Source organism: Canis lupus, chromosome 24 (genome assembly GCF_011100685.1).
Source record: "Canis lupus familiaris isolate Mischka breed German Shepherd chromosome 24, alternate assembly UU_Cfam_GSD_1.0, whole genome shotgun sequence".
NCBI classification, from domain to species: domain Eukaryota; kingdom Metazoa; phylum Chordata; class Mammalia; order Carnivora; family Canidae; genus Canis; species Canis lupus.
Genome location: NC_049245.1, coordinates 36,436,668 through 36,452,832, shown reverse-complemented (window position 1 = coordinate 36,452,832; position 16,165 = coordinate 36,436,668). Strand labels below are relative to the sequence as shown.

General features: G+C 44.7%; 1 protein-coding gene across 13 annotated transcripts in view; it reads left to right on the top strand.

Moving 5' to 3' along the window:
- The window catches only part of STAU1 (staufen double-stranded RNA binding protein 1), a 54,335-nt gene extending 38,639 nt beyond the window's left edge, over window positions 1-15,696 (top strand). For 9 of the 13 annotated variants that reach the window (XM_038572551.1, XM_038572561.1, XM_038572564.1 and 6 more), the window contains 8 exons: window positions 5,845-6,075; window positions 8,136-8,279; window positions 10,099-10,245; window positions 11,504-11,579; window positions 11,779-12,098; window positions 12,676-12,798; window positions 13,365-13,450; window positions 14,171-15,696. In XM_038572551.1, the coding sequence (XP_038428479.1) occupies window positions 5,845-6,075; window positions 8,136-8,279; window positions 10,099-10,245; window positions 11,504-11,579; window positions 11,779-12,098; window positions 12,676-12,798; window positions 13,365-13,450; window positions 14,171-14,186 (1,143 nt within the window). In that variant the 3' untranslated portion in view covers window positions 14,187-15,696. The remainder of the gene's footprint in view (window positions 1-5,844; window positions 6,076-8,135; window positions 8,280-10,098; window positions 10,246-11,503; window positions 11,580-11,778; window positions 12,099-12,675; window positions 12,799-13,364; window positions 13,451-14,170) is intronic. The other 4 variants (XM_038572560.1, XM_038572556.1, XM_038572554.1 and 1 more) reach the window with 1 other exon arrangement.
- The last annotated feature ends 469 nt before the right edge of the window (window positions 15,697-16,165 follow it).

The window sequence follows — 16,165 nt, the reverse complement described above, 5'->3', positions numbered from 1 at the left end:
TTTATTTATTCATGAGAGACACAGAGAGAGAGGCAGAGACATAGGCAAAGGGAGAAGCAGGCTCCCTGCGGGGAGCCTGATGTGGGACTCAACCCCAGGACCCTGGTACCACGACCTGAGCCAAAAGCAGATGCTCAACCACAGAGCCACCCAATCATCCTGACTAGTGATTAACATTTTACATTTGCTTTCTTTTTCTGTGAATGCACATGTTATTTTTTTTTCTTTTTACTCTTGCTGGGTCATTTGAAAGCAAGTAGCAGGTATCAGGATTCCTGGTATTTCAGCATGTATCTTTTAAGGACAAAGACATTACCTTAAATAAGCACAATCTAATGATCAAATACAGGAAATTGAGCATCGCTTTAATTCTTATGTAACTTACATCCTATATTCACATTTTGCCATCTGTCCCTCCCCTGTTCTTTATGGCACGTGTTTTCTTGTTCTAGTGTCCAGCACAGGATCACACCCTGTATCTGGTGGAAGCATCTCCTTCCATCTGCGATAATTCACAGCCTTTTTTGACATTAAAAAAAATTATTTATTTGAGAGAGAGAACATGAGCAGGGGGAGGAACAGAGGGAGAGGGAGAAGCAGAGTCACCACTCAGCAGGGAGCCTGAGACTCCAAGATTCGGAGTCCCAGGACTCAGAGATCGTGACCTGAGCCTAAGGCAGACGCTTAACCAACTGAGCCACCTAGGTGCCCCCTTTTCTGACATTTTTAAAAGGTACTTTGTAGAATGGCCCTCAATTTGATCTGCTTGTTTCCTCATAATTAGTTTCAGGTAATACTTTTTTTTTTTTCCTTCAGGACACCATAGAAGTGGTGTCAGTTCTTCTGAGCATCATATAAGGGCATTTTACTCTATCACTGACATTAGTTTCATGGTTTACACCAGAACTTCACTTCAAGGAGACTTTCTTTCTCTTTGCAATTCATCCGTATCCTGCAAGGAGATCTTTGAAGGTTATGCTTTAGGAGATTTTTTCAGTGTTTCTAGTACTCATTGATAATTCTTCCCAGCATCAGTCACTAGGTGGATTTTCTGCCTTTCTGAGCTGACATTCCACAGGAAATACCCTACCCCCTTACTTTTAATTTTTATTAGCATAGGTCCACACTTCTTTTTTTACTCAAAGTGTTATTTCATTATTGTCATTAATTAGGAGGGTGCCTGGCCTGCTTAGTGAAGCAGTGTGACTCTTGATCGTGAAGTCATGAGTTCAAGCCCCATATTATGTGTAGAGCTTACATTTAAAAAACAAAAAAGAAAAAGAATCATGGTTCATTATATTGTCATTCATTTTGATATTTAAATTGCTATTCAGCTGGCTCTTGTATCCTTTGATAGTCCTCTCTGAGGATGTTTTGCGGGGGGACGATTAGTTTTTTTAAGTTATAATTTTTACAGTAAAATCCACCCTATTCAGGTTTGTGATTTGATGTGTTTTGATGAATGTATACAGGTGTGTAACCACTACTGTAGTCAAGACCTAAAACTCTTTCACCCCATAGTTGCCCTGAGTCCCTTTGCAGCCTGTTCTTTCCTTCCATCCTTGGCCACAGGCAACCACTGATTCGATTTCTTCCCCTATGTTTTGCTCTTTTCAGAACATTACATAAATGGAATTACAGAGTCTTGCTTTTAGTCTGGCTTCTTTAATATAATGCAGGTGTCGAGTTGTCCATGTTGCACAGATTAGTAGTTCCTGTCTTGTTATTGCTTGAGGAGTTGCCAGTGTATTGGACACAGTAGCACTTACCTCTTACCTGTGGCAGGGCAGAACATTTGGGTTGCTTCCAGTTGTTGGTAATGATGAATAAAGCTATCATAAACATGCACATACATCTGCACAGATGTGTTTTCATTTCTCTTGAGTAAAAATTTGGGAGTGAATTTGCTGGGTTGCATGATAAATCTATCTTTAACTTTATGAAGTGTTGTTAAAATGTTTCCAGAGTGGGTGTATCATTGTACCTTCCCACAGCAGTGTGGGAGAGTTTGAGTTTTCTGCATCCCCTCCAACACTTGGTATTGTCAGTTTTCAAAATTTTAGTCATTCTAGTAGGCGTGCAGTAGTAACTGGTTGTGATTTTTATTTGTATCTCCATGAGAACTAGTGATAGCATCTTTTTTTTTTTTTTAGATTTTTTTTTAAATTTTTATTTATTTATGATAGAGAGAGAGGCAGAGACACAGGCAGAGGGAGAAGCAGGCTCCATGCACCAGGAGCCCGCCGTGGGACTCGATCCCGGGTCTCCAGGATCGTGCCCTGGGCCAAAGGCAGGCGCCAAACCGCTGCGCCACCCAGGGATCCCCTTTTTTAGATTTTTATTTCTTTATTTGAGAGAGAGAGGAAGAGAGAGAGAGAGCACAAGCAGGGGGAGCAGCAGAGGGAGAAGCATGTTCCCTGCTAAGCAGGGAGCTTGATGTAGGGCTCGATCCCAGGACCCTGAGGACCTGAGCTGAAATCACCAGTTGGATGCTTAACCAACTGAGCCACCCAGGCGTCCCTGAGCATCTTTCATGCGCTGCTTTACCATCTGTGCATCTTCTTTGGGGGAGCATCTGTTCACATCTTCCTTCATTTTTGTTATTGAGTTTTATTATTGAGTTTTGAGGGTTATTTATATATTCTGAATACATTCTTTTATCAGATATGTATTTTCTAAGTATTTTCTCCCAATATGTAGTCTGTCTTTTCATTTTTTAAATAGTATCTTCCAAAGAGAAGAGAGATTTTAGTGGAGTGGAATTTGCCTAATTTTTCTTTTATGTTTTCTGGATGTTGTGTGTAACCTAAGACACCTTTGTGTCACATAAAGTCATTCTCCTGTGCTTTCTTTTTTTTTTTTTTTTTTTTTTTTCTCCTGTGCTTTCTTCTAGAAGCTTTATGACTCATTTTGAGTTATGGTTTTTATATATGCTATGAGGTTTTTTCCTCTTCTGTTTGTCTACCCCATTGTCCCTGCATACTTACTTCTTACCTACCCTCTTCAGATTTTGAGTGAACTTGTTACTTTCTGGTACAATGAAATGTTTTAGCCTTACTTTGAACTTTGCCTTCTCAAGTTTTGGCACCAGTAGAAATGGAAGTTCTAACAGAAATGGCCTCAGCTGGTCCTGCAAGGAGCCCTGGTTCCCTTTCACAGAGAATGGCATGTGGAGACCAGGATGGGATACCAAGCGTGCATGTTGCTGGTGGAGGAAGGGTCATTGCTTCTAGGCCGTGTAGGCAGGTGGCTCTAGAAAATACCTATATTTTCAAAATTCTTAGTTTATGCCTCTAATTTTAGTCCAGCATCACAAGGCTCTTTATCTTCATTCCTAATTCCATACTTTTAGCTCCTGCTGTCTGTTCCTGTGCAGTAAAATGTGCATGTCTTCAGTGTCCAGCCCATTCAAGTCCATGGTCCGCCACCAAAATCAGATCTAGAGTGTTTCCGTAACCTCCAGCAGGCCCTGGGCTGTTAACACCTGCTCAGAAGAAGCTGTTTTCTAAAATCACTATAGCTTCATTTGCTTTGTTCTTAGACCTCATATAAATAGAATGATATAATATGGATTGTTTGGTGTCAAGTCTCTTATCCTCAAGTGTTTTTGTGTCTTGTCCACGTATGTCACTAGCTGTGTGATATTTCACTGTATGAATGTAAAGCTGTGTCCTGTTGATGGACATGTAAGTTGTTTTCACTTTGGGAACTATTATGAATAAAGCTGCTAAGGCTTCTGGTGCATGTGTGCACCCAGAATTGCCAAGTCTAAGGGTAGGTGTTTGTAAAAATTGTCAAACTGGGGGCGCCTGGGTGGCTCAGTGGATTGTCTGCCTTTGGCTCAGGTAATGATCCAAGAGTTCTGGGTTCGAGCCCTGTGTCAGGCTCTCTGCTCTGGGGAGTCTGCTTCTCCTTCTCCACCCTACTCATGCGCTCTATTTCTCTCTCTCTCTCTCTCTCTCTCTCTTTCTCTCTCAGATAAATAAATAAAAATCTTAAAAAATTTAAAGTGATTGAACTAGTTTGTGCTCTGACCAGTTCCACATCCTTGTCAACGCTTGATTCTGTCGATTTTAATTTTAGCCATTTTGGAGTGTTGTGTATATTGCAGTATTTCATTGTGACTTCAATTTACATTTCCTTAATGACAAATGATAATTATTTTGTCATATACTTATTGGCCATTTAGAGATCTTGTTTCGTAAAGTACCTGTTCAAGCCTTTTTTTAATTAGATAGTTTGTTTTTTTTATTACTGACTTTTAGGGTTTCTTTCAGTATTCTGGATATAAATCCTCAGATACATATATTGTGAACATTCTCTCATTCTGTGGGCTCCCTGTATTTTCTTCATGTTGTCTTTTGATGAGAACAGTTTTTAATTTCGAGGAGCTCCGATTTTGTTTTCTTTATGGCTGGTACCTTGTGTTTTCAGGAGCCCTTTGCCACCCACATGCTCAGGGCCTATTTTCCTTATGTTTTCTTTGGATAGCGTTACAGTTTAGCTTTTACGTTTAGGTCTGTTCTGGCTCCCGTTCGCTGTTGCTTATGGTGGAGTTTGAGACTGTGGTTCAGCTTTTTTCCCATGTGGATATCTAGTTGCTTTTTTTTTTTTTTAATTTAAAAGACTTCTGATTAAAAAAAAAAAAATCTTTTGATGCACTTTTGGTGTGTTTACCAGAAATCACAAGACTGTATGAGTGCAGGTCTATTTCTGTGTTCTGTCCTGATTTATTGATCTCTTTGTTTGCCTTTAAACAATACCTTGAGGGTGTAGTTGCTATAACTTTATAGGAAGCCTTGAAATCTGGTAGAGTGAGTCTTCTAATTTAGTTGTTCTTTTCAAGAGTGTCTTAGCTAACCTAAGTTGGGTTCAATTTTTACTTTCCATGTGACGCAGTAAGAACTTATACTTAGGTTTCTGTTCATATTCAATTTTAGTGTTTTTCTCCCATCTTTGTTGACTTATTTTCTATTTTTTTCTATTTTTAACATGTAAAACACTAAATACTTCCAAAAGTCAAAACTATACAGAAAAAGATATATTCATAGGTGTCCTCTTGTCCCTTCTCTGCCCCAATCTCTCCCACTTGTCTAGGGAATTCCTTTTTTCGGTTTCTCCTTTATGCATACTGTGTTTCTTTTTGTGAAAATAAGCATATAAACACATCTCTCTTTTTATGTACATGTGTATATGTGTATGTACATATAAATCTTAACACGAAAGTTAGGGTACTATATAAACTCTTTTGCAGTTTGCTTATTTTTTTTTTTTTTTACTTAATGTGTACTGGAAATCACTGTCAGTGCTTAGAAATTTCTTGTTCTTTTTTTTTTTTTCATTTATTTATGATAGTCACACAGAGAGAGAGAGAGAGAGGCAGAGACATAGGCAGAGGGAGAAGCAGGCTCCATGCACCAGGAGCCTGACGTGGGATTCGATCCCGGGTCTCCAGGATCGCGCCCTGGGCCAAAGGCAGGCGCTAAACCGCTGCGCCACCCAGGGATCCCTTCTTGTTCTTTTTTAAAGCTGCACAGCAACCAGTGTTTAATAAGCTCGGGCTTGGCTGGAGGCTCAGAGCAAATATTAAACTTGAACCCCTTGTGTTGCAGTTATTTCTGGGCTTTGCTGGGACAGCTTTCTTTCTGAAAGAAAGACATTAATAAGTCTGAAAAATAAGGAAAAAGGGAAGAAAAGCATTCAGGACTGTCACTGTTTCCTTTTGCTGCTGTTCATTGATGAGGTCCTGTCCATAGCTCCCCTTTCTCTGTGTTTCCTGGGAGGTAGTACGCTAAGCAGTGTGCCCTGCCACTTGCAGTAAGTGTCTGTCACGCTTCCACTCAGTCTTTCCCTCTAAAACAGGTTGCCCGGGAGAGTGGCCCCCCCCACATGAAGAGCTTTGTGACCAAGGTGTCGGTTGGGGAGTTTGTGGGGGAAGGTGAAGGGAAGAGCAAGAAGATTTCAAAGAAAAATGCTGCTATCGCCGTCCTTGAGGAGCTGAAGAAGCTACCACCCCTGCCTACAGTCGAGCGTGTGAAGCCCAGAATCAAAAAGAAAACAAAATCCATAGTCAGGGTAAGAGCCTCTTGATCGGAGAGGGTATTTCCATGGCCTGTTAATGGCTGGAGGGTGGTTTAGGAGATTCACTAGGTTGCTGACCCTAGTGACAGGAGATGGGTGCTGACATGCCATCTGCTAGGCCTGGTACAGAGGCTGCCTGGTGTAGTTCTCCTGGGAGCGCCTGGTCAGGCAAAGATGGGACACTGCGGGATCAGCAGAGGCACCTGCAGCTGTATGCCCTTGGCCGTGGATGAGGGGATGATCATGGGAGCTGTGTGCACCTGCAGAAAGAATGGCTGCATTGTCCTTCTTCCGTCTCGTTGACGGCTGCACTGGTACAAGTGCAAAGCAGATTTATGGGAGGAAAGACATCTGGGGCAGGTGTAGGAGTGAGACATTTCACCAAACACCTTCTTATTCTGTGGGATTTTTTAAGCCTGTCATGTACCTGTCAAAAATTATACTAGCCCCCTACTCCCCTGCCCAAGGAAGGGACAGGAGTCCATTTGGGCATGTTTAGGAATACTAGGGTCCATTCTATGATTGTCAATATCAAGATTGGCCTTTGAACAGCATAGGGGTTAGGATTGCTGACCACCACCCCCACCCCACAATGGAAAACTTGGGTTTAACTTTTGACTCCCCAGAAACTTAACCACTGATGGCCTACTGTTGGCCGGAAGTTTAACCAATAACACAATGGTCAATTAATACGTTTTATATATTAAATATTGTATTATATGTGTGTGTTAAATGCTATGTTTGCACAGTAATCTGGAGAAAAGCGAACATTATTCTTTTTTTTTTTTTTTTAAGATTTTATTTATTCATGAGGCACACACACAGAGAGGCGGAGACATAGGCAGAGGGAGAACAGGCTCCATGCAGGGAGCCCGATGTGGGACTCAGTCCCAGGACTCCAGGATCATGCCCTGGGCCAAAGGCAGACGCTCAACCACTGAGCCACCCAGGCATCCCAAAAGCGAACATTATTAAGGAAGTCATAAGGAACAGAAAATACATTTACTATACTGTACTGTATTACCAGAAAAAATCCACTTCTAAGTAGACCTGCACAGTTCAAACCCTTGTTCAAGGGCCAGCTGGAGTTTCACACTCTGTTAGACCCAGTGCACAGGAGTGAGCACACTGTATCTACTGCTGCAGCTTCTAGAAATCACCCCACACGAGCATTCCTTGGCACTGGGGAGGAACTGTGGGATTCTTTTTTTTTTTTTTTTTTAAGATTTTATTTATTCGTGAGAGACACAGAGAGAGAGAGGGAGGGAGGGAGGGAGGCAGAGACACAGGCAGTAGGAGAAGCAGGCTCCACGCAGGGAGCCCGACATGGGACTCGATCCTGGGTCTCCAGGATCAAGCCCTGGGCTGAAGGCGGCGCTAAACCACTGAGCCACCAAGGGCTGCCTGAACTGTGGGATTCTTAGGTTCTTTCCACATGGTGTCAGCTTAAGGTTGTGTTTGTTTTGTTTCTGGATTTTGAGCCCTTGTTAAGAAAGCTGGGGACCCATCTTCTAACACAGACTTTTGGGGGAATTTTAGGAATAGTGTATTTTTGTATTTTTTCTCTCTTCATTGTCAAATAGAAATTTCTTGTTAAAAAGATGTTTCAGGGATGCTTGCCCACCTGCCATGGGATATTGATGTTGGTTTTCCAGGAGGACCTTTAAAAAAAGTCACCTCAGGGGCAGCCTATGTGGCTCACTGGTTTAGCGCCACCTTCAGCCCAGGGTGTGATCCTGGAGACCCGGGATCGAGTCCCACCTTGGGCTCCCTGCATGGAGCCTGCTTCTCCCTCTGCCTGTGTCTCTGCCCCCCGCACCCCCCCCTCCGTTTCTCATGAATAAATAAAATCTTTAAAAAAAAAATCACCTCAGAACAATCCTAGAAAATCATTAAGCATCTTTTAATTTTAAGACGGTTTTAAAAAGAGCTGATTAATTCTGGGCACTTAGATTAACATAAAAGTAATGTTATGTTCTGTCCTGATCTCTGAATTGGCAAGGTCCTTTCTGTGGCTAACGTGGCACATAGTTTCTACATTAATTGTTCCTCAGCTACAGAGCAGCACAGACTGTGGCCAGGGAATGAACCCGATTAGCAGACTGGCCCAGATCCAACAGGCGAAAAAGGAGAAGGAGCCAGAGTACATGCTCCTCACAGAGCGAGGCCTCCCACGCCGCAGAGAGTTTGTGATGCAGGTAGGTCAGCATGGGTTGTGGGCAGCCCTTCTCTGACCATGCCCCATCTCAGCTGGATGGGGTCCAGGGGCTCGGTGCCTTCCTGTGAAGGTCAGGAACCGTGCACCAGCCCAGTGGGCCCCCTCCCTGCCATCAGACATTAGCAGTGTTAACCATATCGCTTGCAGTGATTTGATGCCTTAAAATATGCCCTTGGGGGTGGGGTGCTCCAGGTCATGATTGCTAGGGTGTGGGGTTGCACAGAGGAAGAGTGTTTCTCTTCATTACATCTCCTGGAAGTTTGTATTGTTTTTTTTTCAAAAGGTAAATCTTGTGAATTCTGTGAAACGATCTGTTCCTGTTCCTCCTAATCCATCTGTAGAATCTGGAGTTTAGGGCTGGCTCTTCTTAGATTGGGATTACACTTCGGATTAGTGCAGTGTTTTCCTTGTACTTGTGGAACGGTTGGTCGTATCGGCAGTCTACGTTGTGATTTGAATTTAATAGTATTTTCTGGTGAAAAACCCAATACTTGAAAAAAAGCCAAAACAATACTTTTGCATAGCAGTTCATGACTTCTGAAGCACCGTCACTTAGCCAAGTGTGTTATAACTATCCAGGCAGAAGGCAGGAGAAGTCCTGGTCCTTTCAGGCTAAAGGAAGATGGTAGCGTGCTGAGAGGATCAATAATTTGGCCAAGATCAAAGCTGGTAGATGGCAAGGGCAGAATTCAACCCCAGAGCCCTTTCCACAGGCCAGGGAAGGTGTCCTTGACTCTCAGTTCTGTGACATGGACTTTTTGGTTCTGGTCTTTGATCCAGACCAGCCTGAAAGGGATTTATAACGGTGGTATGTGTTGGAGTATGTGTAAGAATGAACTCTCTTAAGGGAGGATGGCCTGGTGGGAAGGGGGGATGCTGTGTGTATAGATGTGTACACTTGTGTGAATGTCACTGACAGGATGGATAGCACAGTTTACAAATAATATATGAAGTATATAATACTCTTTACTGTTGATTTTCTCCATCTGTCACTTCAGCATAGCTGTCATCGACAGTGTTGTAAAATCAGAGTGCATCTAAATGCTTGCTTACTGTCCAGTTCAAGCAGAGAGACTGCTCATGCCGTTGACAAAGGAACGTAGTTCTAGCATGAGAATCGGTTGGTATTTTTGTTTACAAGATGAAAGTAAAACAAGACATGTTGGAACTTCCCTCAGTTGCGAACAATGAGTGACCTTGTTGAATCAGATAGTTTTCAGAGATTGGATGGATGTTCCTGTCTTTTGTGCAGTCACAGCACCCTGGCTGCAGACTCGACACACTTTTAAGCTTAATTTGCATCATTGATTTTCCTCCATCATGTAAGTCTAGAGGAGACAAGAAAGCGCCGAAGGCGTGCTGCGTAGCGTTGGCAGGTTTCCATGGGGTGGTCACTCTGTGCACGGCTGTTCGCAGGCTGTCCGAGTGGCCCCTAGGGTCCCAGGCTGGGCAGGGGGCTATATGGCAGCACACAGATGCCACTGGTATGAAGAACCCCAGAAGCACAGAGAGGTTTGAGATGGGAGTCACACTAGGGAGTGGTGAGCTTTCAGAACTGATTACCTCTGTCTGTCCAAGTAATTCTGAGCTGCTGTAACCTCCTGTGTAATAGTGGCTGCCGCGGGCAGCCAGTGCTCTCCAAGGTCCTGAGCGTCTGTGTGGGGCTGCCACGGGCACCCTGGGGCAACCGTTGAGCCTCTGGCCGTTGTTGGGTTCTTTTGCCAGCACACCGATGCCTGACCAGTCTTCACTCTGGAGGGGTCAGCACTGGTCTGAGTCCTGACTTCGTCCTCATGCAGGTGAAGGTGGGAAACCACACCGCAGAAGGAGCAGGCACCAATAAGAAGGTGGCCAAACGCAACGCAGCCGAGAACATGCTGGAGATCCTTGGTTTCAAAGTCCCACAGGCTCAGCCCACCAAACCAGCCCTCAAATCAGAGGAGAAGGTGACTGCTCGGGGCTCTGTGTCCTTGCTCTCTAATTGCAAGATGACCTCCTCGCTTCGTCCTAGGGGACTCTGGCGCCTCCGGGGCCGAGCTTCAGGGCAAGGCTTCATCCTCCTGGCAGTAAAGCAGCCCTGCTGAGCAGCGTCCTGTCCATTCGGAGCATTGTAATATGGTCAGAAGGGAACTTGCATGTCCACGGCTCCCGAGTGTGGCTCTGGGTTAAGTCGTTCTTGTTTCCATGTCTCTGTGGTCGGGGACGCTTCACTGGAGGGCAACTTGCTCCTCTCCACCCATAGGGTGATGGGCCAGTGGGCTGGGGATGAAAGTGTCTGATTCTGTCCTCTCACAGTGAGGCCTGCATGAAAGATCCACCAGTGTTAGGCTTCTGCTAGCTGGGAAGCAAGCATTGGATTTCCTGGGACACCAACAGAGTGTGATTTATGGAACTAAGGCTGTAGTTGAGATTCGGGCTTTTTTTTTCTTTATGAATTGAACACTAGATAAAAGCCGAGATTGGTAAGCAGTACCCTCAGTACCCTCAAGCATGTCCTTGACAGAGCTTGTTTCTTCCACTGAGAAGTCCCAGGATGGATTCCCTTCCAGAGCCAGCTGTGCCAGCCATGGGCCGTGGCATCTGCTGTGGCCACCACAGACACTCATCAGAGAATCGGCATAGATCCTGGAGTCGGTTTTGGGGATTTTTATTCCAAAATCTGTTAGAGGATTCATAACATCCTTACCTTCTCAGAAGACCCGTGTTTAACAACATTTTTATCTCCTTTTTCCCTGCATCTGTTATCTTTCGAAATGTCACCTTCCCTTTTAATTGGCTATTAGTTCCAGAAGAATCCTTGTTTAGCTTTCATCTAAAAGCCTCTTTTCCTACCTTGGGCTCTACCAGTCTAGCATCTCTGGCTCTCTCTGGGTAAATGTTCCCTTGTCTTTCTGTGAGCACAGAGCTGATTTCAACACCTGGCTCAGGGTGATTGTTAGCTCCCTCTTGTGGAGGACAGGCAGTGTGGGCGGGAGCATACTGGGTGATTGTTAGCTCCCTCTCGTGGAGGCTGCCGGGACAGTGCGAGCCAATCAGTGGTCCCGCCTGGGGGCAGGGCTTTTCTGCTAGTTACCTGTCCATGTTTCAGAAGACTATAAACCACAGATTAACGCAGGTTGGAATTTGTATAGTTTGAGAGAGTAGGAACTAATTTCACAAAAGTTTGATTTATGCTCATGGACTTTCTTTTTTTGTTTTTTTAAGACACCAATAAAAAAAACAGGGGATGGAAGAAAAGTAACCTTTTTTGAACCTGGCTCTGGGGATGAAAATGGGACTAGTAAGTGTGAAACTGTTAATATTGTCTTGATCTGAATGTGATTCTGGGATTTGCGTGGTTCCTGGAACAACGAGCAGTGTTGAGTTCTGCGTCCTCCCCGTGTCGTTGTGTGCTCTGAGGAAGGGCCAGTGGGTTGGAGGAGGTCTTTCCCAGCAGCGCATGTGGCCTCCTGTTGACCTGTGTGTGTATCCCTCCCTAGGCAATAAAGAGGATGAGTTTAGGATGCCTTATCTGAGTCATCAGCAGCTGCCCGCTGGGATTCTTCCCATGGTGCCCGAGGTGGCCCAGGCCGTAGGAGTCAGTCAAGGACACCACACCAAAGATTTCACCAGGGCTGCTCCGAACCCTGCCAAGGCCACGGTAACTGCCATGATAGCCCGTGAATTGTTGTATGGGGGCACCTCGCCCACAGCCGAGACCATTTTAAAGAATAACATCTCTTCAGGCCACGTACCCCATGGACCTCTTACAAGACCCTCTGAGCAGCTGGACTATCTTTCCAGAGTCCAGGGATTCCAGGTAACTATCAGGCCTGAGCTGCACCCCAGTGCAGTCATCTTTTTGGGGGTTTTCTCAGAAAATGAGTCTTGCACCTAGTTTATTAAATCGGGATCTTTATATATAGAGGAAGAGGTGGAGGGCACACTGGGAGGGTGGAGGAGGGTAGGGAAAGTTGGACAAGCCTGTATGGTAACAGAGTAAGCTTGTCTTTGGTAATAAATATTAAAAAAAAATCCAAGCTGACCATAATAACAAATTTTCTAATCTTAATGGTAGTTATAGCGAGAATGGTTTCAGTATTCTGGTCCTTTCTGCCTAGTAAAAGATACGGCTTCTTTCAGACCAGGTGTTTAGTCTCCCCCACTACCTGCCCACCCCCGACTAGGCTTTTTGGTTAGACATCAAGGTTCTTGGAAGATTGTAGAAGCTGGGGCCCCTAGCAGCAGGCCCCTCTGACAGGGTCTTGCCAACAGAGCAGGAGTTGGTGGAGCCATGTCAGCTTGAGAGCGGGGGAAAGAGGTGTCCCTCCCTGTCTGCTGGGCCCCGGCCATATTTGCCACTTCCCTTCTTGGCCTCAGCTTTCTTTTCCCCTCAGGTTGAATACAAAGACTTCCCCAAAAACAACAAGAACGAATTTGTATCTCTTATCAATTGCTCCTCTCAGCCACCTCTGATCAGCCACGGTATTGGAAAGGATGTGGAGTCCTGCCATGACATGGTACGTTACCCAGTGGTCCTGGCCCCTGACTCTTGCTGGCCTTGGGAAGATGGGATAAAGGGTCTCCCGTAGACTTTGGTGGTTTTATAGATTTCATATTTTTGAAGATTTCTTCCTTAGTTTGTTGGATTGATTGCTCATCATCAGAATTCATCAGCTTTAGATACTCCTTCCCCTGAAGGAAGTGCTGACCTGGGGGATGGGACTTGGATCCTGGAGCTCTGCCATGAGCCATGTCCATTCATCTTCCAGAACGCAGACCACAGGCCCAAGTTCGGGCAGCAACAGGGTTTTGTTTTAAAGCAGGATTCAAACTACATAGTCTGCCACAAAGTCAAAAATACTAAAGGATATAATAAAATTTAACAGAGGTAGTGATTCAGGGAGGTAAACATGGATAATTTATTTTGTAATTTGTATTTCAGATTAAAAGTTGAAACATTAAGACAAAGTGTGGTTTAGTGGGACTGCCTGTGTGGTCCCTTGCCTCCCTGTTCAAACAGGGTCTTGTGCTGTGGCCCTGGGGTGGGGGGTCGTGCTCTGATTCTCTCTTTCGTCCCTGCTAGGCTGCACTGAACATCTTAAAGTTGCTGTCTGAGTTGGACCAACCGAGTACAGAGATGCCAAGAACAGGAAATGGACCAATGTCTGTGTGAGTGAGCTGTTCTGTTCATTTGCATTAAGTTCAAACTGTTCAACTCAGTAGCGGGACACTCCCTCCCCTCCATCACTTTTGTCCCTATCCCTGAAAGGTCTCCCTAGTTGTGGGCAGAGCTCTAGTTTTTTTAAAATTTTGAATAGGTAATACATTCACAGGGTTCAGACCCACAGTGATTTTCAGAGGTGCCCAGTGGTCAGCTCTGCCCCTCATGCAGCCCCGGCCCAGAGATCACGTGTTAGTTTTTTTCCTGTCTTTCCTATGTGTTTCTTTGTGCAAATACAGCCCCTTTTTTTTTTTTTTTTTTTTTTAAGATTTTATTTATTTATTCATGAGAGACACACACACACCCAGAGAGGCAGAGACACAGGCAGAGAGAAGCAGGCGCCACACAGGGAGCCCGATGTGGGACCCGATCCCAGGTCTCCAGGATCACGCCCTGGGCCAAAGGCAGACGCTCAACCACTGAGCCACCCAGGAGTCCCAAATACAGTCCTTTCTTTACGTTACTCCTTTTCTCCTGGAGATCACATACTACACGCATTCTCCTCATTGCTTTTTTCACTTGGTGGTACATCTTGAGAAAACTTGAACTCAGTGATCATAAACTGGTGCCTATTGGACTTCAGTGTCTACTAATTTCTTCTTTTAACATGGGTTAAGTTCTCTTATATTTCAAAACTGGCATCATTTTCATTTTTTTCTTCCTTGAAGGTGTGGGAGGTGCTGAACCTTTTCTGGCCACGAACCGTTGTAAAACCCCAACATATATACTGAAAATACTGAAACTGCTTTGAGAATTTGGAATTTCTGATACCTCCAGTGGGCTGAGAGACGTGCTGGGTAAAGAACCAGAGGCGGCAGTGGTGACGAAGACGGGAACACAAGGAGGCGGCTGGGGCTGCGCTCGAGGGTGCTGTGTTTTGTCCCCACACACAGGCCGCTGCCGGGGAGGGGGGCACAGCAGAGCCTGCCCAGTGGCCCCATGCACCTCGGTGCTGGGCTGTGGTCGCTGCTGTTGGGGCTGTGTGAAAGAAACAGGAAACAGAGCACGACCCTTTCTCAGACTGGCTCACTCAAACCCTTGGGACAAACCCTGGACACCCCTGCTGGGGAGAGGGGCCGTACACCAGTCCCAGAGCTGAAAGCACCAGAGAAAATCAAATGCTTCCTACTCAGCGCCAACTAACCATTCTAGTGTGCTCTGGCCCCCACCTCCTGTGGCACCCACACCATCACCACTGCTTTCTCTCCCAAAAGAGATACATATTCTTAGTTTTATTATTTTCTTTTGATTGAAAATGACACTATATAAATTTTCATCTGAGAGTTTCTCAATTGTATCTAGTTACATAGCACAGTTTAGAAACTTGTCTGAGACTGACTCAGTAATCTAATCAGCAAAGATCATATCCATGTGTATGTGGTTATACATTTTGACTTTATTGGACTAACCCAGGACCATTTCAGTGCTGCAAATAGCGTGCCCTCTGGTTTGCCTGAAACAGTCCTGGACTTCTCAGAGTCCTTGATGAAGTCTCCCACAGTTGTATAAATTGGACGATTTAGGAATTTTAAACTTTAATGATCATTTGGTTCCTTTTCTATTTTATTTTTGTTAATGCAACAGGACTTAAACAAATGAACTTTGATCTTTGTTTTAAAGATTATTAAAAAAATTGTGTGTATATACATATGGCTCTTGAGGACACGTAGCTTTCACTACACTACAGGATATGGTCTCCATGTAGTACATATAAACCCGCAGATGGATTTTCCTTGAGTGCTTTGTACTGTTGATTACATCTCCATGTAGGGCTGAAAAGAATGACCTGTGTTTATCTCTGAAACTGTGTTGCTTTTGATGTTGTGTTACTGTGCACAGAAGTTGTGCAGTAAGGTCCTGCATATGGTCCAGATGAAAAGCACCGTAGCCTTGCAAGTTAAGTTCTGCTTCAATTCATTGTTTACGCTGGAATTTCTTCTCCCCATGGAATGTAAGTAAAACTTAGTGTTTGTCACCAATAAATGGTAATACTAAATTTTTTTTTTTTTTTGTTAATTTATTCTCAAATGCCACTACTGCTAGGTTGGTTCCCTCCCAACCTGCCTCTTACCCTTTTTTTAAGAAGGAAAAAAAAAAACACTTTGTAATGCTCGTGACTTCTGTTTGGGCAAAATTCTGAAGATCTGAAATAACTTTATATCAAACCATTGATCAATAAACAGCTACTAATGAATTTTTGGTCCTTTTGAGCAGTAACTAAAGAAGGTGAGGGAAGATGTGAGTGAGGGTGTGAAAGTGCGGCGTGTGGGCACTGGGTGAGGGGAGGTGCCTCTTGTCTGGACCAGACACTGTCACCCAAAGAAGTGAGCCAGAGGAGGAGAGGACCACCACTCCCACCCCCACCCCCGCTTGCCAACTGCTAGTCTCCTCCCGTCCTGCAGGTGCTCTCACACCCAGAGGAGTCCAGGTGAGGCACAGCAACCAGGCCGCTGGGAAATGGCCTGGCAGCTTTCTGGTTTGTATTTTTGGAAGATGCTCATAAAGGTGGTTCGCTCTTATGAACTGGCCTGTGGGCTGGACTGCCAGAATGACATGGTCAGAAGGGGGTTCGTCAGCATTGCAGGGATAAAAAGCCATGAAAGGAAAAACCTGTCCCCTTCCCCAGTCCTGGAGTCTGCCATTTCTCCAAGGAGCTCTGGTCC